Source organism: Lagenorhynchus albirostris, chromosome 1 (assembly GCF_949774975.1).
Source record: "Lagenorhynchus albirostris chromosome 1, mLagAlb1.1, whole genome shotgun sequence".
NCBI lineage: Eukaryota > Metazoa > Chordata > Mammalia > Artiodactyla > Delphinidae > Lagenorhynchus > Lagenorhynchus albirostris.
The window spans coordinates 141016433-141039727 of NC_083095.1; the positions used below are offsets into that span (position 1 = coordinate 141016433).

The 23295-nt window shown below is 43.7% G+C and overlaps 1 protein-coding gene across 2 annotated transcripts in view; it reads left to right on the top strand.

Annotated features, from left to right (window-relative positions):
- Positions 1–5904: 5904 nt before the first annotated feature.
- Positions 5905–23295, top strand: part of CHSY1 (chondroitin sulfate synthase 1) — a 74962-nt gene continuing 57571 nt past the window's right edge. The window contains exons 1-2 of one of the 2 annotated variants that reach the window (XM_060155411.1): positions 5905–6227; positions 19991–20486. In XM_060155411.1, the coding sequence (XP_060011394.1) occupies positions 5905–6227; positions 19991–20486 (819 nt within the window). The other variant, XM_060155421.1, reaches the window with a different exon arrangement.

A 23295-nucleotide genomic window follows, 5' to 3' on the forward strand; every position in this document is an offset into this window, starting at 1 on the left:
AGCAAAATCCTTATTCTCTCTGCTTTCTGTCCTACACCTAGTGGCACTCTCTCCATCTCAGAAGGGAGAGGGTTTCCTCACCCTGTTTTACATCTGCAGAGTATCTCATTTTCTGATGGATACAGTGTTGTTTACTTCTCCACTTCCCTCTAAATGGACACAGGTCTAATCTTTTACTATCACAAACAATGTGGCAGAGAATAACCCAGTACAAGTGTCATTCTGTACTGGTATGACTGGAGGAAAAATTCTCAGAAGTGGGGTTGCTGGGTCAAAAGTAAATGCATTTGTAAGTTGCAATTGTGATGAAATTGCCCTCCAAACAGGTTGCAGGACTTGGCTCTCCTCCCAGCCTGTTTCAGAGCCTCCTTCTCCAGACTCCCCAGGAGAATGTCTCATCCCACTGTGTTTATTTTAAACTCCTGTAGAGGCCTCACTGCCGTGTCTGATAACAATCCTTATCACCCATCACTGGTGATAGAAGTGTTTATGACCCTAGCCCAGGCATGATAGTGTAATAACAAGGTGTGTGAATGATTAATGTAGTGGGGTCATTTATCAGGTTTTATGGTGTTAATGTTTTCTGATCCTTGCATTGCACTTTATGTGTTTATGGATCTGAATTTCTGCTGCCTCAGTTTATAGCTTAAACCTTCTTCTGCAGCTTGAATTTTCCCCCCATGCAATTTTATGCTTCACTAGACTGCAAGTAAAACAAAGAGAGTTTGAGTTGCACATCTGGAGCATTTCCACTAGGCCTCCAGGCCTGACCACCACTGTGTGCAGCACTCAGGCGGCAATGCTGCGGGCCAGCTGACCAGCGCCTGGTGGTGGTGGTGGGGGCACTCCTTCCCTCCTGAGAAATGGAAACTTTGTCTTTGTGCAAATGCTCCAGCTGTGGAAACTCTGGCACCGTTTTAGGGATTAATGGCATTTCTTGGCAATGGATGGGAAAGGCAAACTTCTCTGCTACACAAGGATTAAGTGTTAGACTAGAAGCAAACTGTCCCCAGACTCTGCAGTGAGGTTATCTCCCAGAGAACATTCAGGCAGTTTCCCAATAGTGCCCGTGCTGGCAGCAGCCAACGTTTTCTAGTTAGTAAGATTACATCCCATCCGGCCAGCACACAGAGTGGTGCTAAATTTCTTCTCTCTGTCTCTCTCCCATACACAGAAACACACACATACTGACTCAATATCTGACAGAAAGAATGGACAGAGCTGGTAAGCAGACCAAGGAAGCATGAAGAACATTCTAGCACAACCAGCGTCACATCTACTAGTGTCTGGAAGCCAGAACATAAGCCGTATCACTTGCCCTTTCCTGCATCTGGCTGGAAATGCTGCAAATAGAAGGAAACATTGAGCAAAATTCATTAGCTAATGAGGACCTTAAATGTCAGTTTAATAGCAGCATTAATAATAAAGCAAAATTTTATTGGGTTAATAGAGGTTAAGTGGTAATATTAGTAAAATGGTCATTATAGATTTTCTTCTTCGCAGGCGATGAACAGAGCTTTCTGAAAGCATGGATTATGACTCCCTCCTCCACATTCACTGTTTCTTAAAAGAGCCATTTCCAAAGGTTTTTAAAAATTATGAACATTTTTTGCAGGGCCCCTTGTTTAAGGCAGGAGTCCAGGAGCTGTGTCTTTAAAGAAGCCCTTACAGGGAACTCTGTCAGTTGTTCAAGGCTTGCTGCCAACAAACAATTGAGGTATTTACCAAGGGTTTCCAAGAAATTGCTGCAAATTATATGAAATGTTATACCTGTAACAGGCGTTCAATATATTAAGAACAGGAAAAAAAAATGTAACGCGTGTGGGAACAGAATTGCAATTTGCGAGAAAGTGTTCAGTAACATAGGTTCATGCATGAAAACAGAAAGGAAGTTAGATGATGTGGCATGTCTGGACAAATTTCTCATCATCTGTCTAGAATCACTGAGGAGAAACTTCTAGCATGATCTAGTGCAGGGGTCCCCAATCCCCGGGCCACGGACCGGTACCTGTCTGCAGCCTGTTAGGAACCAGGCCACACAGCAGGAGGTGAGCGGAGGTCAAGTGAAGCTTCATCTGCCGCTCCCCATCGCTCACATTACTGTCTGAATCCCCCCACCCCCCGCCATCTGTGGAAAAATTGTCTTCCACGAAACTGGTCCCTGGTGCCAAAAATGTTGTGGACCGCTGATCTAGTGGAAAGACCCATTTAGAGACAAGGAAACTAAGACCCTGAGGGGTCTGCAAGCTTGTCCAGGGGGACTCCCTCAGTGCAAAAGGAAGCCCAGACCCCACACTTGGTGGGAGTCCCTGATCCAGCCCAGGCCCCCGGGGTGGGGGGGGGAAGGGTGTGCCTTTAGGAGTCTTCCTCATTGAATAACTCTGTCTATCTGATTATGGTTAACACCACTCCTTTTTTAAATGAGAAAGATGGTTAATGACTCCCTCAACTTAACAGAGAGGGCTCCATGGAGGAAAGTTCTTTCCTCAGTTTCCTCAGGTGAAATGCCTATAGAATCTGATCAACCGGACTTCTCACCTTTACAAATAAATAAAGGAGAGGAAGACACGGGGACTGAGGACCTGCCTCGGCCTTGAGGGGGTTCTGGGGAGGGTGCATGTGTGTGCACTGGGGGCAGGGGTCTCAGATGCACGCCATCTTCCCAGATCCTTGCTGGTGTTAGCTGTATCTGGGCAGGTGGGGCTGGCCTCTGGATGGACCTCCACGTTGGGCTTTCTTGTCTGGCCCTTTGGGCCTCTGGCTGTCACCGAAGTCCTTGGTTCTGGGCATTTGCCTCCAACTGTGAAATCCCCCCATGTAGGAGAGTTCTGCTTTCTGATCCAGGCCTCTGAGGGGGCCCTTGCTGGGATGCTTGTGGATCCCTCTCTAGGAGAACTGCCTCAGCCAGACCATCCAGCTGTGCAGGAATTTCCCCTCCATCTCCCCAGACTGTACTTGGGAAGCTGCCCCAGCCCCAGTGTGAAGGCTCCTGGAGCCCCTGGCCAACTTCTACAGGACCCTGCCCTCCCTCTTCTCCTCCTGCCCTCCCCTAGCCTGGTATCCCCTACTTTTCGTGGGATGACTTCACCTGTGTCATAGTCTCCTTGACCCAGGTGCTCTAAACCTTCAGGTCCAGTCATTATGGAAAATAGGGTATGCTCTCTACATTATGAAAGACACACTCCCACTGAGTCTGCAGGTATGCAGGTGAGGCTTCTGACCTAGGAATTGAGGGACACCAAGGAGCCAGGAAATGGAGGAGGACAAAACATTTAATTGCCATCACATATTTATGTACTTTTTATTAGATTTTAGTCTAGATGAGGAAATAGAGAAGTTTAAAGCAGGTTAGCAAATATTGAAATCATTATGTCATGAGATTGAACATCTGTATCTTGCTAGATTTGTGCTGTATAGAAATCACTTTGAATTATGAGGCTGCTGCTGAATTTGGGGGATCTGGTGACTATTCGGCATTTGTGGCTTATGGTCTTACTGGAAACCCCTTCGGGTGATTTTCAAGTCTTTAATTCATGTTTACATGTACTGTATTTTTCTCAAGACCACTGTTGGAATCCTGTGTTCACTGAATAATGTGTATTTTATTTTTAGATGTGGATCACCTCCTAGGGAGGGAGCCTGTGGGAACGTGGGTAATGAACTATTTCTGATATAAATCACAAGAGCCAAAGAAAGTGCTGATATCCAAAGAATAAACAAGAGTGACCACCATTCAATTGCAGAGATATCTCTCCCACAAGGTGGCACTTTAAATTGTGTAATATTTCAATCTTTTGGTCATCTTAGCAATGAAGAAAGATCCAAAGTTTACCCCAAGCATGCTTATTTTCTGCCCCTAATTCATGGGTTCATTTGATTAAATGAAGGGAAGCTGTCAGGCCCAGGAAAATACTTTGCTCTCTGGGAGTTTCTTTAAAAAACCCCAATACACTGACGACAAAGCAATAACACTAATATTTACATAAACATTTGTTGTATGGGCACTTCATCAGCTTTTGTTACCTTAGCTGCGTTTTGTTTGTTTTTGTTTTTTAAACAAAATGCGGCGCTTCCCTGGTGGCGCAGTGGTTAAGAATCCGCCTGCCAGTGCAGGGGACACAGATTCAAGCCCTGGGAAGATCCCACATGCCAGGGAGCAACTAAGCCCATGCACCACAACTCCTGAACCTGTGCTGTACAGCCCGCGAGCCACAACTACTGAGCCGGCAGGCCACACTACTGAAGCCCAAGAGCCTAGAGCCTGTGCTCCACGAGAGAAGCCATCGCACTGAGAAGCCCGCACACCACAAAGAAGAGTAGCGCCCACACATCACAATCGAAGAGTAGCCCCCACTCGCCGCAACTAGAGAAAGCCCGCCCGGCAGCAAAGAAGACCCAACGCAGCCAAAAATAAATAAATGTATTTTAAAAAATAAGAGGATATGTGTAAAATTTAAAATCCATCATAGAGAATCCGGTTCTCAAAACCTGTCTTTAGAAATCCATGGCACTTTTATGGACGTACTATGTTAAAATATTGACAAAGATTCAGATTAGAGATACTGACTGTCCACATAGACTGTAAATACATTACCTACCATTTCTTCAACATCTATTAAATGCGGGTAGTGTTAGGAGCTTGGACATTAAGTATAGCTTTTTTTTAGCTTAGAAACTAGTGGCAGGGAACAAGGTAACTGAATTCACGGTTCATTCTCCAAGCGTGCACGTCTCAAACGGCTCCTGAACTGTTTATTCTATACGTGCTCGCTCCTACCCACACAGCGGCGCGAACAAAGATACAGTGTGAAATGGGCAGACGCAGGCAAGGTAGCCGGTGAGGTCCGCCTGGCTGAGGGGCTGGGCATGGGGAGTGGGGGTTTATCTGAAGACAGTCTATGCAGGAGGAACGAGTGGTTCGTGGAGAGTTGGCGGACCAAGAAGTCCCTTCTTAAAAATCCCTCCTCAGATTCACGCTACCAATGCATCTTGCAGAACTGGACGGCCGGCAGGCACGGCCCCTCCGAGGGGATACCCTCGGGCCGGTGCTGGGCGCCGCTGCTGCGAGTCCGAGCGCTGGCCGGCGGCTTTGTGGTCGCCGAGAGGCTAACGGGCTGCCGGGCGCCGCGGTCCAAGCCACCGCCGGCGCCGAACCCGGCCCCACGCCCCCTCAGCCCAGGCGACCTGGCCGCAGACCGCGCGGGCCCGGCCGGGCGGGGCGGGGCGGGGCGGGCTCCGCGCCCGCCCGAAGGGCTGATTTTTTTTTTTTTTGGGTCAAACTTTGGCCACGTGAACCGCCCCCCATTCACTTTTGCGCCAATCGGGCGACGCGGACGGATCCCGAGAGGGGCCAGGCTCCGCCGCCGCCGGGGCCGCTTCATAACGCGCCGTGCGTGACGTGAGGCACTCCTGTTGCAATGGCGAGCTAAGCCGGAGGATGTGCTGCGGAGGCGCCGGCCACGAAGAGGACCGGGGCGGGCGCAGTGCCAGCGGAGCCGAGCCAGCTGGGGGACGCGGGCTGGGCGGGACGGGGGCCCGGACTCGGCTGCCACTGCCGTCGCCGTCGCGCTGGCCACTTGCCCTCGAGCGCGAGCGGGAGGAGCCGCCGCCGCCTTGCGCCCGAGCCGCCGCCGGCGCGCGCCGGGCATGGTCCCTTCTTAAAGGCACAGGCCGCGGCTGTGGGGGTGGGCGGGCGGAACAAAGCGCCGGCGCGGGGCCTGCGGGCGGCTCGAGGGCTGCGATGGGCACGGCGGGCCCGCGGCGGCCTCGGCGCTGCCCGGGCCGGGCCTCGAGGCGCTAGGGCGGGCTGGCCTCCGCGGGCGGGGGCGGCGGGCTGAGGGCGCGCGGAGCCTGCGGCGGCGGCGGCGGCGGCGGCGGCGGCCCGGCGGGCGGAGCGGCGCTGGCATGGCAGTGCGCGGCCGGCGCGCCTGGCTCAGCGTGCTGCTCGGGCTCGTGCTGGGTTTCGTGCTGGCCTCGCGGCTCGTCCTGCCCCGCGCCTCCGAGTTGAAGCGAGCGGGCCCACGGCTCCGCGCCAGTCCCGAGGGCTGCCGGCCTGGGCAGGCGGCCGCGGCTTCCCATGCCGGAGGGGCGCGCGGGGATGCGCGCGGGGAGCAGCTCTGGCCGCACGGCAGTGCCCAGGATGGCGGCCCGCACGACAGCAACTTTCTCTTCGTGGGAGTCATGACCGCCCAGAAATACCTGCAGACCCGCGCGGTGGCTGCCTACAGGTGAGACCCTGGTCTCCGGGCACCGCCTCCTGCATCCAGCATCCAAGCGGACTGCCCAGCGGGTCTACCCGTGGCCCGTGGGATCGGGATGCCCCGCGGGCGATGTCGGACATTGGCAGCAGAGGTCAGAGGCGGGATGGTGAGCGCAACGTTCAGAAGGAAGGACTTTGGGGTCAGATGGACCAGGGTGGCCCCTCTGGGTGTGGTCCTCACCCTGACGTAAGGGACTTCATCTTTTCTCGTCCGAGTCCTCGCCTTTGTTAAATGAGCCCTAATGAACATTTCCCTCGTAAGGTTGTTGGGAAAACTTAGAACAGTACTTGTGATAGTGATGGCAGTGGGGATTACTATTTGAGTCTCTGAAATCTTCACCTTTACCTTTGTAGAACTAGAGCCCATGTAAGTTAATCTAGAGTCCTTACACTTGTAGGTTTCACTGTTGGAATCATTTCGGTAAATGGAAGCGGGTACCCACTGCATACTCAGCCCCGCCAGTCTGTTGAATAATTGGAAAGAGAACCTTTGGGAAAAGCAGTTCCTGGCCCATGGTAGATTTGGTGTTAACTAACCCAATTGAGTGATGTGTGTGTTATTCGGTGTCTGGGCCCTGGTTGGCCATATGAGTTAGAAAAGTGGCTGGAATCATGTTCAGGATTAACAAAGGGATTAGCCAAAGTAATCTTTAGAAGCGAGAAAGAGAGATGATTTTGGAATGGCAGATTTGTATTGGAATGAATTTGAGGTAGAAGAGGGATGTAGATTCAATAAAGGGATATAATGGAAACCTTATATGTGTGAAGTACAGAAATGCTTACTCTACAGATAAGATTTGGGATTCATCCAGCCACAGAGCAAACCAATGCGCGAGAGGTCATCTGGGAATGGACTCTTAGAGCAGTCATTGCTGAGCAAGACCAAGCTGGTTGCTGTTGGTTCTTAATTTATAACCAGTATCTTTATAACTTCAGCTTTTAACTCTAGTTCTGGTCTGAATTTTCAGGCATTAAATGTTGTGAGGGGAAGAACATATATGGATCTCCCTTCCTTTATGGGGGGAAGTAAGGGACTGAAAAGGAAGATGAAAGAGCAGTAGAGAATGTCTGCCCTTTCAGTGCATTGATTCCTCATTCCTGTGTGTTTCCATTGGGATCTTGTTTAAGTCCAGAGCCCAGGTTCTGCCAGCAAGGGTCCTGAGTGCCTGAAAAGGTTAGAAAAGGTAGCATAAATTTGACCAAGATCGTGATTTGGGAACCCGCAGATCAAGGTTTTCTCCCAGATCTATCATGAATTATCTGGAATTTTATACGAATTGTGCTTTTTGTTGGTTTTTTTTGCATTGAATTATAGTTGTTTTACAGTGTTTCAGGTGTACATGTGCTTTTTGAAAAAAGAAATGTCTGCATCAGAAAATGAGAATGAGCTGTTTACAGCATGATTTTGAAAGTAAATCTACATGACTCCAGTTTGGTGACAAGTCCTTTGAAATCACAACTTTGGGACAGTTACCAAAGTAGTTTGTTCAAATAGTAAACGGTGTGATTCCCTGCCCCCCAAACAAGTACATTTTCATAGATACCAAATCAATATATACAGACTAGTAGGGGTCCTGGTACACCAGCAATACTCAGAAAATGTATGGCAAACTGGACCTACTATTTAACACTTGGAGATGATCTTTTCCCAAAGCCCATGCTTGAGGCTCTACTCTTGGCCTCCTTTCCAAATCTCCTACCTCATCTTTTTTGGATGTAGGATTTTATCTCATTGTTTATTTTCTTTAAGGCAGTTAGGGAAAAGTAGAAACACAATTTGCCCTCTGACCCTTCTTTGTGGCAACTCTGCCTTTTTGATAAAACCCTTACCAGGAAATGGTGTATACTATTTAGTAATTCTGTCAGCTTTCCTGCATACCTTTTCTTGTATCTCTCTGATCTTAAGGAGTCATATTAGTTGGAGCCTGGGGGTGGACCTGCTTTGCTGGTTAAGGTCCTCTGCTTCTCAGCCTGTCAACTCTGTGTTTAGACTGGCTGCAGGAGATGGCACAAGACGATTTTAGACTTAAGGAACTTTGGGGGAAGGCCAGAATTGGGATGGAGGTTATAGGATGTAACTTATGCTTATGGCTTTGCTGTGCTTTGCAGCCTGGGCCAAAAAGTCCACATTCAGCTCTTAAATTGGAAATTTCATGCAGTATACAAGTTGGATTAGATCTTCTAGCACAAGGTAGAACTCTAGTTTGGCACTGAGTTTTACATCTCCCTTGAAAGGCAGATTCACTCTTTAGCTTAGGAAAAAACCTCAGTGTTTTTTGTTTTTGTTTATTAAAATAAAATTATTGTTTGGCTTGTGGGTTGAAGGGGATGGCAGTGTTTTTAGTAAGATGGTACTATAATGTACTTTTATGCTAGGATATTGAAAATGTCAGAATTCAGATCTAGGGACTAGAAACTGTCTGAGACCCAGAAAGGAGCTAAAGCCTTCGAAAAATTCAAGGAGATACACTTGTCTGCACTAAAGTTGGTGCACTTTAATGATGGAAGAGCCCATCATTACTGACTTTTACTTTTCAGACCTGCCATATGCTTACAGTGGGGGAGAGGGATCACCAAGAGATGTTAGCAGTGCAGTGACAGCTGAAAGCAGGCAAGAAACAGATTTTAACAAGCAGGCAAAACAAAACTCAAAGTGTAGCCCATCAGAGACAGGGCAAGGGTAACTCCCTCATAGGCACTGAGCAGATACCATAGCTGTTAAGTTGACAGGAGTGATCCTGGTTCATCAGAATGTTCCCATACACTTAGGGTTTGTCCCTTTGTTCAGCAAATACATGCATAGTCCCTTGGGTCTGGATTCTGAGTGTTGGGGAACACAAGAGTGAAGATGCTTGTTCTCATGGAGCTTCTGTTCTAGTGGGAGGGGCTGACACCAAAAAGAGGGTTTCAGCTAGTGATGGGTGCTGTGAAGAAAGTAGAGCAGGGTAGGGACAGGGTGGGGTGGTGTCTCTCTCTGTTAGGTTGTTGGGGAAGGCCTCGGAGAGTGTGGTGTTTGGGCCAAGATCTGATAATGAGGAGCCTTTGTGGGAATGTCATTGATGAGTGTGCTAGGCAGAGGGAAGAGTTGGTAAATTACAAGGCAGGAACCAGTTTGCAAAGGAACTTGAAGAAGGTCAATAAAAGAAAGAGGATGAGGCTGATAGTGTCTGGTCTTATGGAATTTTACTCTAAGTGAATTAGAAACGCTTTGGAGGGTTTAGATGGGAAAGGGAGGGCTTGCGTTATATTCTGAAAAGTTAATTCTTGCTATTGTGTGGAGAATAGATTGTAGGGGAGTAAGGAGATGTTAGGAGATGGTCCAGGTGGAGATGAGCATGGTTGGGACTGGAGTGATATTAATGGGGATGGAGAGAAGAGGATGGTTCCAGGATATATGCTGGAGCCAGAGTTGAAGATGTGTTGACAGAATGCTTGTGAGGAGTGAGGCAGAGAGGAATCAAGGATGACTTCTAGGATTTTGCCTTGAAAGAAAGGGTGGGTGGTGGTGTCATTTATTGAGGTGGGAAAAACTAGAGGAGGAATAGATTTAGGGGGAAGGAGGTAAGTCAGCAGAGATCTGGTTTTGCACAGGAACAGGTGGATGTATCCTTAGCTTTATAAATGTAATGAATTTTAAAAAGAATTGAGAAAAGATTTATATCTGAAGTGATTGCAGTGTGGGAGCTCTGAGATTGTCTTAAACTAAAATCCCCTTAGGGTTCTGGGTAGGGTGGTGTTCTACAAATCAACATATAAGATTTTTTTTATTTTTTAACTCATCCACAAAGTATTTGTGTTCTAGGTAATTTCACTTTAAAATGGTACAGTGGTTCCTCCAAAGTTATTATGCTGGTTAATGACAGTTCATCAGAATCCCTGGCTGGGTTCCTTTGTTATTAGCTGCAATTTCTATTTTTTCCATATTTTTTCTTTTTTCTTAGTTACATCATTTGATATACAGAAGTTAGATGTCCATGTAGTCCAGTCTTTTCCTTTCTGGTTTTAGGGTTGTTCTCCCCATAAGCTGAGGAAGTTTATTGCCCTGGAGAGGTTTTTTTTTAAAGTAACATGTTTCTGATTCTAGAAGGGGTACAAATCACCTCAACCTCATTTTTACCCCAAATGATACATTGTCTCAGCACCATGTGTTGAATAAGCTCCCATTTCCCTACCAATTTGAAATGCCATCTTCATCATACTCAGAATTCCTGGGTATGTTTTTGGACCTGCTCTTTTGTTTCATTGATCTTTCTGTCTTTTCTTGTGCCAGTACTACCTGTTGAAGTTATTGGAGGTTGAATAATATTTTAATATCCAGTACACAAGTTCTACTTTGTTACTTTTCTGTTTCAAACATTTCTTGGCTATACTTACCTGTTCTTGCTGGGAGAGTTTTGGTGCTAGATTTTTTTTTTTTTAATTAATGGTTTGATAAAAAAGAGAAAGCATTCATATTTAGCTCTTCAGTCCATTTTTGTGCCCAGAACACTAAGCTAATTCAACACCTTTTATTTATCTTGATTCTTGCTTCCCTTGCGCTGAAGACGGGGAACTGTTTTGTTCTTTCTCAGAAGAAAGAGGTGGTGGTTCCCCTTCTTTGCCCCAGGAGTGATAAAGGGCACTATTAAAGATTAGCATCAGTCTATAGGGAATTGTGGTAAGAAAGTTTGAGAAACACTAGCTTTAGATATAGGAATCTTATTGCAGAATGTTGTTTTATCAGTTAATGGCCTCTTCCTAATGCTTTAAATGAAGGCAGACTGTTCCTTTTACCAACCTTAATGAGCAGATCTCAGAGTTCCTTCTTTCTTGAACTCAGTAAACCATGTTTATCTTGAAACAGTTTAGAGCAAGGCTTGCTTTCTCAGGTAGAATTCAGTTTGGCAAAAAAATTACTGAAAGGCTTCTATAATCCAAATAATCAACCTGTAAGTGAACTTTTGGGGCACAACCCATTTCACGTTATAAATTACCTGTATAAGAAAACTGGTGAAAATTGTGGTCCTGAAAATGACTTTAGTATTGTGTCATGGTTCCAGATCTTGATGCTCTCAAACAGAATATTCCAAGGATAGTTGTAGTTGTCAGTAGAAGAGTATACATGATTGTGTTTTTATTGCATTGGTAATTTCACTTTTCCCCATCCATTAATTAAGCTGCAGTTTTTGAAAATGGATTAATAATTCCATTCCTGCAGAGTTCATCATCTAGGGAAGAAAACAAGCAATACTATTGAGTGATAGGGCTCACAGGGTGCCTGGACTAATTACTGTGTGGGTACAGAAGAAAGAGGCCTGCATTGACTTGAGAAGGGGATCGAGGTGGGTCTCACTCACATTCTTACCCCTCTTCCCTTGCATAGTCTTGAAAGATGAGCAGGAGTTTTTGAGGCAGAGATGACAACAGGTTCCTGGAAATGTGGAATAGCAGGAAGTAGTGAAGGGATGATGAGAAAGGGCTGGGATCTGAGAGCTAGTAATTCCATTAAAATTTTTTCCAAAGGAATTTAAAGATGTGTTCAAGGATGTATGTTATGAAGTGGAAATTGCAAGTATCTTTGGTGTCCTGTATTAGGAGCTATGGATCATAATTGATTTCACTAATTTGTCCATGCTGTGATCTACTTCTCTAACCTTAAAAAATGATGTGACCACAACAATGTAAAGCAGCTATACTCCAATATAAAAAAAAAGAGAGAAAAAAAAAAGATGTGGCTGAAATGTGTTTATTGGAATGAGGAGAGGTTCATAATATATCTTAGTGAGAGTAGGTTTTAAAATTGTATGCCCATATGAGACCATTTAAAAAATCTAACTAAATAAATGTTTGTGTTTATGTGACATAGAAAAGAAAATGTAAAAGAATATACATACCACGATGCTGAATGATTTTTCATGTTGGCACGTTCTTGTATTTTTGAGTTTTTCTACAGTGAACACTTTGTAATAAAGCTACATAACTACAGTTAAAAAAGAAAAAGGAGGTGACAGCTCTTGGGAGGAAATGTGAGTGAAGTTTTGAGTGTGTTAAATTGTAAGTACCTGCAAGACTGCTGAGAACAGATGGCATGTTGGCCCTGGGTTCCCTAGGGTTTCAAGTCAGGGTCATTCTTGTTTCAGTAAATGACAGTTAATCCTGCCCCAAAATGTAGGGTTAACACATGTATTTGGGTATTGTAACTGTATTTCCTCAGTTACTGTAACTTCACCCTTCCAGGCGATACTTGGGAGAATCAGGTGACAGCGTTTTTAATGTGAGGATTTTTGTATACTCATATAAGTATTCAGTGCCTTCATCTTTTTTTTTTTTTTTTTTTTTTTTTGTGGTACGCGGGCCTCTCACTGTTGTGGCCTCTCCCGTTGCGGCGCACAGGCTCCGGACGCGCAGGCTCAGCGGCCATGGCTCACGGGCCCAGCCGCTGCGCGGCATGTGGGATCTTCTCAGACTGGGGCAGGAAGCCATGTTCCCTGCATCGGCAGGCGGACTCTCAACCACTGCGCCACCAGGGAAGCCCCAGTGCCTTCATCTTTTATTGTCAGTGTCTTTTTGGCTTCTGGTTCTGGATAGAATTGGAGGAAGGTGTTACTGAAACTAAGTTACAGTGTAAAAGTAGTGAAACTGTTCGTCTCACCTTAATTCAGTGTCATTTCCTGAAGCGTTCAGGGCTGCTATATTTTTTCTGTACTTGAGTACATTTTAATGTGAATGATTAAAAATAAGGTGTAGACTGCTCTGATTTGATGTGAACTCTGGGCTTGCAAAACCTGAGAATTATTGAAAATGTAGATACTAATGCCATTAAAATGATTGTCTTGTAAATTGAACCTAGGTGCTGATTTTCTGTTAAACTTTGTTCTGTGTGTTTCCAACCTAATACCAGAAAATAATTGGGCAGGATTTAGAGTGGCAGAGGGACCCAAACATGGAATGAGGGTTTCAGAAAGTAACGTTTGAATGAAGTCTTCTGGCCTTCGAAACCAGACCAAACTCTAAAGGTGTCCTTGACAGGCAGGTCTCAGCCAGGCAGACAGTGGGAGGAGGTGGCTGAAGTGGGTGTAAGCCTTCTCTCATTATCTCTGATGACTGTTCTCTCAGCCTTAGCAGTAGAGGTGGGACTGCAGAACAAATGTGGGCAGACAGGTGTGGGGATGAACAAGCCAGTAGGCTGGCCAGTGGAGGTGTTGGAATCAGACCCCACTTGTGTCATGGTTTCCACATCTTTTAGCTTTGTGATCTCGGGCAAATTACTTACCTGGCTCTGAGCCTCAGTCTTTTCATCTGTAAAACGTGGGTATTGGTGCCTCTCACACTTTGTGAAGTTGTCATAGGTTGAGAGTCTGATGCCCTCAACCCACTGCCCTGCACTCCGTGACTCCTTTTGGGTGTTGGTGATTGGGAAGCGGTCTTGATGCCAGGGAACACCTCAACAGAGGAAGAAGACTGGCTTGCACAGGAGTTGGCTGTGGTTCAGGGTGGTTTTATTGTTTACATTAAACAACACTGATTTTTTTTTTCTTAGAATTATATTTGAAAACATTTTGTTTATGCATGACTAAGAATTAGTTGTGTATTTACGCTTCTAAGTGTACAGCAGCAAAATATAAACTGTCAATGTATGCAAAGTGGCTCTCTAAGACTTGAAGCTTTGGAAATGGACCACAAGATCAGAATTTGCCTTCTGCCATTAACACTCCAAATTTTAATTCTTGTGTTTCAAAGAGAGCGTATTTGTGGTCTGTTTGTTGATGAGTATTTCTATTGTTTGCTGTGAACCTAGGCTCAAAGGGCAGGTTGCACTGAGCTGTTAATACCTTGGAACTGCCTCCTGGGCTAGTGCCCAGGCCGTTGTTGAGGTGGGAAGCTGTAATCCACCCTCCAACATCTTTACTGGGGGAAGGGGCCAGGAAGGCTCTTTAATGCTTGCTTTTACCTTAAGTCTAGTTTTCAGGATTAATGGTAAGGAGTCTAATCTGATTTTTCCTTTAAAAATTTTCCCCAACATTTATGATCCCCGTTATATACTTCCCCACCTACTTCTAAAAAGAATTTGAGATTGCTCATATCATAAGGTCATATCCAGTGAGACAGTTAAAAATTTTAAAAGAGGAAGCCACATATCCGGAAACCACATACACGGAAGGGGGAACCTGCTGCTAAGTGCAGTGTTCCTGGGCTGAATAAGGCTTGTATATCCTGCCGGGGGCATTCCTTCAGTTCCAGGAAAGGCCTTGAGTCCTCATTGGGTAGACTGTCTGGGAAGACCTCAGTTCTCCCAGGCCCGTGGCGCTCTGACTGGCAGTATAGAACTGTCCTCCATGTACTTTTTTGGGAGGATGAGCTAAGATTGCTGCTCCATCACATGGTGCCTCCTGTAAGGGTACTCAGTACATTTGCTCCGTTTCTCTACCATAGATGCAGGGGAGAAACTTCCCTGAGGTCTTAGTATCTGGAATCATTATGTCACTTAACCCTGAACAGTGAGACACAGTCTTGTGACTTCTCTTGGTTGTCTGCCGGAAGGCTTACTACCCTGATTTTGCCCTCCCTGCTACAGGCACCACCTTCATGCCTTGCTCCAACTTTCCTACTTTTGTTTTTCTTTCTTAATTTTCTTGCTTATTCTTTTCATCCTGTGTGCATTTTGGTTAAGTTGTCTTAAATCCTTTCTGTAATAGGGAAGAATATAAATGTATACATTTAATTTCTGTTATCTATCAGTTCTGCAGGGGAAAACTATATTCTCCCTTCCTTCCTTGACTCCAAATTCTGAGGTGATTTGATCATATGAGTCTTTTCAAACTTACCACTGTAACTATCAGACCACATATGTAATAGTGATTTGGGGGGACTCACAGAAAATCTCCCGTTCTTATTTATAAAACTTACTGTAACTATTAAAGTTTAGAAAATGTGAAAGAAAGTACTCAATCTTACTCCAGTTTTCTTTTAGTTTTTCCATTGATTAGAGTAAAAAAATATTTTTATTACACAAGTAAAATTATCTGTTAAATATTTTTATTTCTTTGGATGCTTTTTAGTTTAAAGCTTTCTCCTGGATTAAAATTTTTTTTTTCCCCTAACTCTATTTGTTGTAGAAAACATGAAGAAAAGTAAATCCCTTCTGATCCTCTATCCAAAAATAACCATAGTAAACACTTTGGTGTAGAGTTGTACTTTATTTTATTTTGTATGTGTACTTTTGTTCCCTTATTAATCCATATCACAAGTATTCTGTTGTCTGCTTTTAAAATTTACCTGTATATTATGAATGTGTACCCAGGACAACAGTCATGCTGTAGATGTGGTTTCGTACAGAAATGTATTTTATGTAGTTTTTCTTAAAATGACATGAATAGAAATGGAGACTGTTATTAAATCCTAACTCAGCAAAGGCATTCCTCAGCGAAGCTAATGTCCAGCTGCATGACTTAACTGTGATTTAACTTGATATAGGGTCAGTGTTTAGAAGCCTGGAGGAAAGGAAGGTTATTAGCTTGGCACTCTCAGATTTCAGTTGTTTTATCTGTGCTTTAGCAAGAGTTGGTTATCAGTCCATTGAAAAGTGAGCTTTCCGGCAGGGGCCCTTGCAAATGTTCTGTGGTTTCAATTAAGTGAGAGCTCTTTGCTCCTGGTTACAAACGTGTTGATGGCAAAGTTGACATTTGCTTATGAAAATTAAGGAAGCTGACCTGTTTCTGTCTCAGAAGGGGGGCCAGTTTGCTTCTTCAGTACCAGTTCCTTCATTTCTTTGAAATTATTGATGCCCTCCCCCTGCCTTCCCCAGGGTGATGAATCATGATTTATGTTCCAGAACTCTTTATGGAGCTATTTAAGCTAAAGGGACCCTAAGTAAAAAGATCATAATTTGCCAAGATTGAAGGATTTACAAAAGCTCAATATTAAGAGATTTCCCTCAAATTACCAGTCATTTAAGAACAGAAAAGGGCAATGTGAGGTTTTTCCTTGGGTTACCTGAAAAGGAAAAGATAATAATCAGTGGAGTTACCTTAAAACTGCAGAGAGGCTTTTAAAGATGGTTTGAGGTTAGATTGTCTGTTTTTAAAATTAACTGGTTGCTCTTCCTGGACAAATTACACCATTTCAGGTTATAGTTCAAGTATTAATCACATCACTGATGGTTGTACTGCTAGTGCTTCCATCGCTATATTCTATCTGGGGTGGCACATAGGAAGCAGAGCCAGACAAAATGAATTTTGATCCTCAGTCTGATAATGAAAGATTCTGGTGTTTTAAGTGAGAACACTTTTAAAGTTTAAAGTCTTTTTAGACTTCTACCCTGACATTGTCTTGAGATTGATAGTATGATAGAACTCTGTTATATAGCTTGAGTGTCAGGTTTTTAGCCAGAAATAAGAGAAGCAGCATTTTTCACAATGCCTTCACTCTGGTGTGTAATCTTGAGACTGACTATTCCAAGTTCAGCCCACACTTTCCTGTCTCCCCCATTTTTCTTTCAGTACCTTATTTTATTTGCAAACTCTTGTATTCCCTAATAAGTCACACTTAGTAATGCTTACCTCATGCCAGGCTGCCTTCTAAGCTCTTTTAGATGTAATAATCCATTTAACCCTCACCACAACCCTATAAGGCAGGTACTATTATTATCCCCAGTTTACAGATAAGGAAAGTGAGTCACAGAGTAACTTGCCCAAAGTGAAGCCAGGGTTTTCACCCCAGTAGCCTGATTCCAGAGTCCATGCTCTTAACCATCACACACTGTATTATGTCTCAAGAGCAGGTTTTTCCTCTGAATGTAAGCGCTGTCTTACCTACCCTGTATTCCAAATAACCCCATGATGCTTTAGGATTTTAATGGCTTCTGGAGTTGACTTACTTTAGTACTACTTTGAATGTGGTCTGTATTATTTATTTATTTATTTTTTTACGGTGTGCGGGCCTCTCACTGCTGTGGCCTCTCCCGTTGCGGAGCACAGGCTCCGGACGCCCAGGCTCAGCGGCCATGGTGCACGGGCCAAGCCGCTCCGTGGCACGTGGGATCCTCCCGGACCGGGGCCCGAACCCTTGTCCCCTGCATCGGCAGGCGGACTCCCAACCACTGCGCCACCAGGGAAGCCCGTGGTCTGTATTATTAATCACAGAACCAGTTGGGTAGAAGCTAAAGCTAAGTTGATTTTATTCACTACCCTTTTAAAATCAGTTGTGAGATACTACAGACTATTTTGTTTAAAATTATTTCAGAAGTACCATGAACTCTAGTATATTTCAACTCCAGCATGTCTGTGGATTTTACCTCTTAATAATTATATTCTGGTTGTATTTTGATTAAGTTGCTTTTTTTCTGCATGTAGGAATGTTAGTGTGCCTCACCTGGAAATTTCTCAAAGATAAGAGCCAGCTCGTTTCTTGCCCTTTTGCGTGCGCACGCTCATACATATGCACGGCATATTTAAGTCCCTTATTTCACACGAGTGAGCAGTATTTATTGAACTCTATTACTTGCCAAGGACTGAAATTATTTATGTTTTTGAAGAATTGTTCTGCCAAACAAAAATCATTTCTACATGAATGGAGAAATAAGGGGCTTCTTGACTTGGATGGGGGATCTTCTTGGTATAACTTCGTTATCACTGACTTGCCCAGACTGGGAAATTGTCTCCCTCCTGATGATGGTGCTATGTCGGAAGAGTGCATTTAAGTTATATTTTATGTAGGTTGGTGTTCATTCCCATTTTAAAATGGACTTTTCTCTTTGCAGGAGGGGTTGATTTCTCTTTAAATTAATTGCCTCGTTCCTACTATGTTTACATGCTTTTTTTCAGGAGCAAATCCTTTGTGAAAATGAAGTACAGTACCTAGTATAGCATCTGTAGTCCCATCAGGTTTCATTTATGCCGAATTCTTAGTTAAGGGTTCTGTAAATGGTATAAGACCTGTAGGTCCATTTTAAATCCATAGGCATTAAGGGAAAAACATTACAACTACTATATTACATCCATTCTAAGATGCACTTTTTTTTTTTCACATTTTAACATCTCTGAAGTGAGGATGCGTTTTACAGTTGCTCTCATCATGTGATTATGATTGGCTATACAGGCATACCTCGGAGATAACTGTGGAAGTTCCAGACTGCTGCAATAAAGCAAATATCCCAATAAAGCGAGTCATAATTTTTTTTTTGGCTTCCCAGTGTATATTAAAATTATGTTTATGCTTATCAGACTGGTCTGTTAAGGTGCAGTAGCATTATGTTTAAAAAGCAATGTACATATGTTAATTTTAAAATACTTTATTTCTAGGCCTTTCTCACTTTCTGAGATGGCCCACACTCTGTGGAGTGTGTTTTCTCTAAATAAATCCACTTCTTACCTATCACTTTGTCTCTCACTGAATTCTTTCTGCGATGAGATGTCAAGAACCTGAGCTTCATTAAGTCCTGAAACCAGGAAAAAGCTGAGAAGCAGCCCTGGGACCTGGGATTGCTCAGACCACCTTAAATCAGCCTCACCGCCCCAGCTATTCTGGAAATTCCTTTCTCCGTGGTAGTTGGCTGGGTGCAGCAGCCAATCTGGCTGTGGCGCTCCCACATGGGTCCGTGAGGTCACAATGAGCACTGGCCAATGGGGATCAAGGAACCAGCAACCAATGGCAGAAGGCACTAGTATCGGCTGGGCCAATGGGAAGGCAGCGAGGCACTCCCAGCTGGGTATGGAGAACGTGGCTCCCCCTCCCGAAGAGAAGCTGGGCCCCTCGTGGTCCCCTGATCCTGGCGGGTTGTGGGGTTGGGGGGACTCCGGCTCGGTTAGTATCCAGAGAACAGGGAGAAGCGAGCCACCAAAAAAAAAACAAAAAAACCCTTTATTTCTAAAAATGCTAACCATTATCTGAGCCTACAGAGCCAACCATCAGCCTCTCTTTGCAGTAGTACCATCAAGGATCGCCATAACAAACATAGTAGTAATGAAAAGTTTGAAATATTGTGACAGTTAAAATTGCGACAGAGACATGAAGTGAGCAAATGCTGTTGGAAAAATGGTGCCGATAGACTTGCTCCTGCAGTGGCTTCCTGCTGCTTTAAAGCATAAAGGCCCCCATCTCTGGAGGGCTGCTAGGCCTTGCAGTTTTCCCCCATCAAGACAGCCCCCCCCCCCCACACTCTGGGTCTGCTTCTTATCCTTGATGTTCACCCGCCTCAGGGAAGCATTCCCCGCTCCCTGTCTGGTTGGTGTCCTTTGTTTGCTCACCTTTCTTGGATAAGTGTATGACTGGCCTCGTGTTGACTCCACATCAGCTGCAGGGTCTGTGTTTTGCTCACCGCTGCATCCCCGTGGCCTAATGCATACTTGGCGCTTGATGAGCATTCCAAGAAAATGTATTGAATGAACAATTTTTAAAAAAAATTTTTTTTGTTTTAGAGAGTGGAGGAGTTTGTAGGTAGGGAGTTGGTAGTATCAGAGAATTAACCTGAATATCTAGACTTGGTGCCTTGGCAATTTGGTTTTCAGCCATAGCTAAAACATAGTTATCTGGGAAATATTTTAATACTTCATCATTCTTTTTCATTGGGATTCTTTTGAAAATGAGTTAGGACTTTGCAATACCGGTAGTGTGGGCTTCCGTTAAGGGGAAGCTTTTTATCATCCTTTTGAATGTACATTCAAAGTGATTCAACATGAATCAAGATATGGGAATTTATGGAAATGGGAAGCCTGGAATAAACTGTTCCCTCACTGATGTTTATTTTAATTCCAGAACATGGTCCAAGACAATTCCTGGGAAAGTCGAATTCTTCTCTAGTGAGGGTTCAGACACATCGATCCCAATTCCAATAGTGCCACTACGGGGAGTGGACGACTCCTACCCACCCCAGAAGAAGTCTTTTATGATGCTCAAGTACATGCATGACCACTACTTGGACAAGTATGAATGGTTTATGAGAGCAGACGATGATGTTTACATCAAAGGAGACCGTCTGGAGAATTTTCTGAGGAGTTTGAATAGTAGTGAACCCCTCTTTCTTGGGCAGACAGGACTGGGCACCACGGAAGAAATGGGGAAACTTGCTCTGGAACCTGGTGAGAACTTCTGCATGGGGGGCCCTGGTGTGATCATGAGCCGGGAAGTTCTCCGGAGAATGGTACCACACATCGGCAAGTGCCTCCGGGAAATGTACACAACCCACGAGGATGTTGAGGTGGGAAGGTGTGTCCGGAGGTTTGCAGGGGTGCAGTGCGTCTGGTCTTATGAGGTAAGAACAGAAGAAAATCTGTTGATTTTGTTACTAGGTCTGGACCAGTCATAGGAAACTATTAGTGATAATGTCCTCTTTAAGGCTTAAAAATTCATATTAAGTTATACATTTTTACCTTGGTTCTTTTAATTTGAATTCTCTCATTACTTTTTCTCTTGGTTTTTAGAACATACCTTATGTACTTTTGTCCTAAAATCTTAGTTAATAATGGCATTTGGGACCCAAAGAAAAGGATTAATACAGGTCACAGTGATACTTTCATGATTTTCCAGAAGATTTATCTAATCTGACTTCTGATTTTGCAGATGTGATTATAAGAGTGTCCCTTTTCTCCCAAAGGTCTGACTTCTCTCATCTGGTCACGTTGACCGACACAGTTTAGAAACTTAAATGTTTGAATTCATAAAATGAGTAATGATGTAAAACAGCCAATAGTATTTGGCTTTGCATATATATTAAACCTTGATTTTTTAACAGTTGTTATGATCTGTAAGTTTGCAATATAGTTGTTCCTTTCAGAATAGGCAGTTTCCAACATATTGATACCTCGGTGCAATTTTTTGAAGGAAACCTACTTGGGGATGTTTTCTCTTTAATAGTTGTGGAGAATATGAGTTAGCTTTTGATTTCTCTTTGTTTTTATTGGCAGATGTGCACCTCTTGCCTACAGTTGCAGGATGTGATATTAGTCAGAATGGAAAAAATGATTTAGGTTGTGTTGTTTAGATTGATACACTACTGATAGTTGTGAGGAGCAAAGGGAATTGCTAGACCTTTGCCCAAGAAAAAGAAATGCATTTTCAGATGTAAAGTGTTAGCTTGTCTTCTGAGTTAATTTTCTAAAGTGCTTGTGTGAAGAAATGGTATTCTGGCCTGTACTTGCCTTTCTCCTAGACTTCTTTTTAAATGTCTCCTAATCACACTATTTCTTTAGTTTGAACTTTTAGGGAAGTGGACATTTTCGAGTATACAGGAAGTAGTCTTTGTATAGTTTCCAGTTATAAAAGAAACATTGTAAATCCCAAATGTGATCTGACTGAACACTCTAATCTCTTTGTGTACTTCCCCCGCCTCCCCATGCATGGGCCATTGCTCACTGGATCTAGGGGGGATTCTGTTTTCATGGATTTTTGCTGCTAGGAAAGCCGTTTGGAGATTTCGTGCAGTTTTAAGCACGATACAGCTGGCAGTATTCCTGCATTTTCCCCATCCTTAATTAAGTAGTTATAACCTTAACAAGTTTCATTATTCTTAAAATGTGTAATGCCTTGTGTATTTTGGAGTGCTTTATGCTGCCCCTGATCTCTGAGAAGCTAGCCTTCCTGCTAGAACTGCAGAGGATAGGTCTACCTTTGAGAGAGAATTTTAAAAAATCTCTTAGTGTTGTCATACTGTTAGATCTTACACGCTGATAGATAGACACCAACAGAGTCAGTACCTTGAGTTTATCAAGAGCTCTGACCTAACATTAGTGCCAAGATAGAGTGAGAAAGTATTGTCTTGGGGGTGTAGGGGTTGGGAGACAGTTTTGGGGCTATTTCCCTTTATTATGATGTAATCGCCAAAGTTTTCTAAGGCCTGAAGTGAGGGTGCTGGGAATCATCCTGTCTGTACACTTGGAACTGCCGGTTAGACTTGACGCATCTGGTAAATGACCTTATTAGCTAAAAGGATCTGGTGGGGGAGGAAGCTCCTTCCCTGGGTCACTCCCTGTCCTTGCCCAGGATCTCCTGAGTCAGCTTCAGATGCTGTCTACTGCTTTGCATTTCCCTAAATGCCTGATGACACATTTTTTTCTAGATACTGCTGGCTTGGTCTCCACAGGGCTTGTACCAGATGACTCTCCTTTTGTGGGAGAATATCTTCTCCCAGAGTGTGGCTTGCAAATGTGGTATTTTTATTATATGCAAATTGTGAGTTTAAGTATAGTCTAGTTTATCATTCTTTTCCTGTGTGGTTTGTGTTTTTCATGTCTTAAGAAATTCTTCCCTTCCTTGGGTCACAGGAACTTTCTATACATTTTTCTATAAATATAGTTTTGCCTTTCACATGGAGTTCATCCATATCATTTTTAAGAATTCTGTTGGGACATTTACCATTTTATTAGACCTTTGATTTCTTTTCTGTTTCCTTTTTTATTCTAACAGAAAATGCTTAAGAGGTTCTAACCTAAGTCGTCATTAGGATTTATCATTGTGTTCACCACTCAGGCAAGATTAATACCCTCATGTGGATGAGGAACTTTTATTAAACTTTCTGTAAATCTAGTTTCTCCATTAAGGCTCACATTATGAGAAATTATTGAGGTGGAATCTTATGTTAAAGACAATTATGTTAAGCTTTGGGTCTTGGAAGGTACTTTTTTAGCTCTATTATAAACCTAGCCAGAAGGTGTAATTTTTTTTTTGCAAGTCCCAGATAATGTCTTGGGATTACACTTACATAATTAAAGTGGCTCCTCAGGAGCAACTGTCATAATCAAAATCCAGATTCATTTCTAAGCTTGTTTTGACTATTTACTTTTTTTTTTTTTTGGCCGCACCACACATCATGTGGGATCCTAGTTCCTCGACCAAGGATTAAACCTATGCCCCCTGCATTTGAAGCACAGTCTTAACCACTGGACCACCAGGGAAGTCCCTGTTTTGACTATTATTGGTGGCTAATTATTAATACATGACTTTAAAAACTTTATTTGGAAATCATTTTAATTTCACAGGAACATTACAGAAAAAAAAAGTGCAAGGAACATCCATATACCTATACCCAGAGTAACCTGTTATCGTTTTACTCCATTTGTGCTATC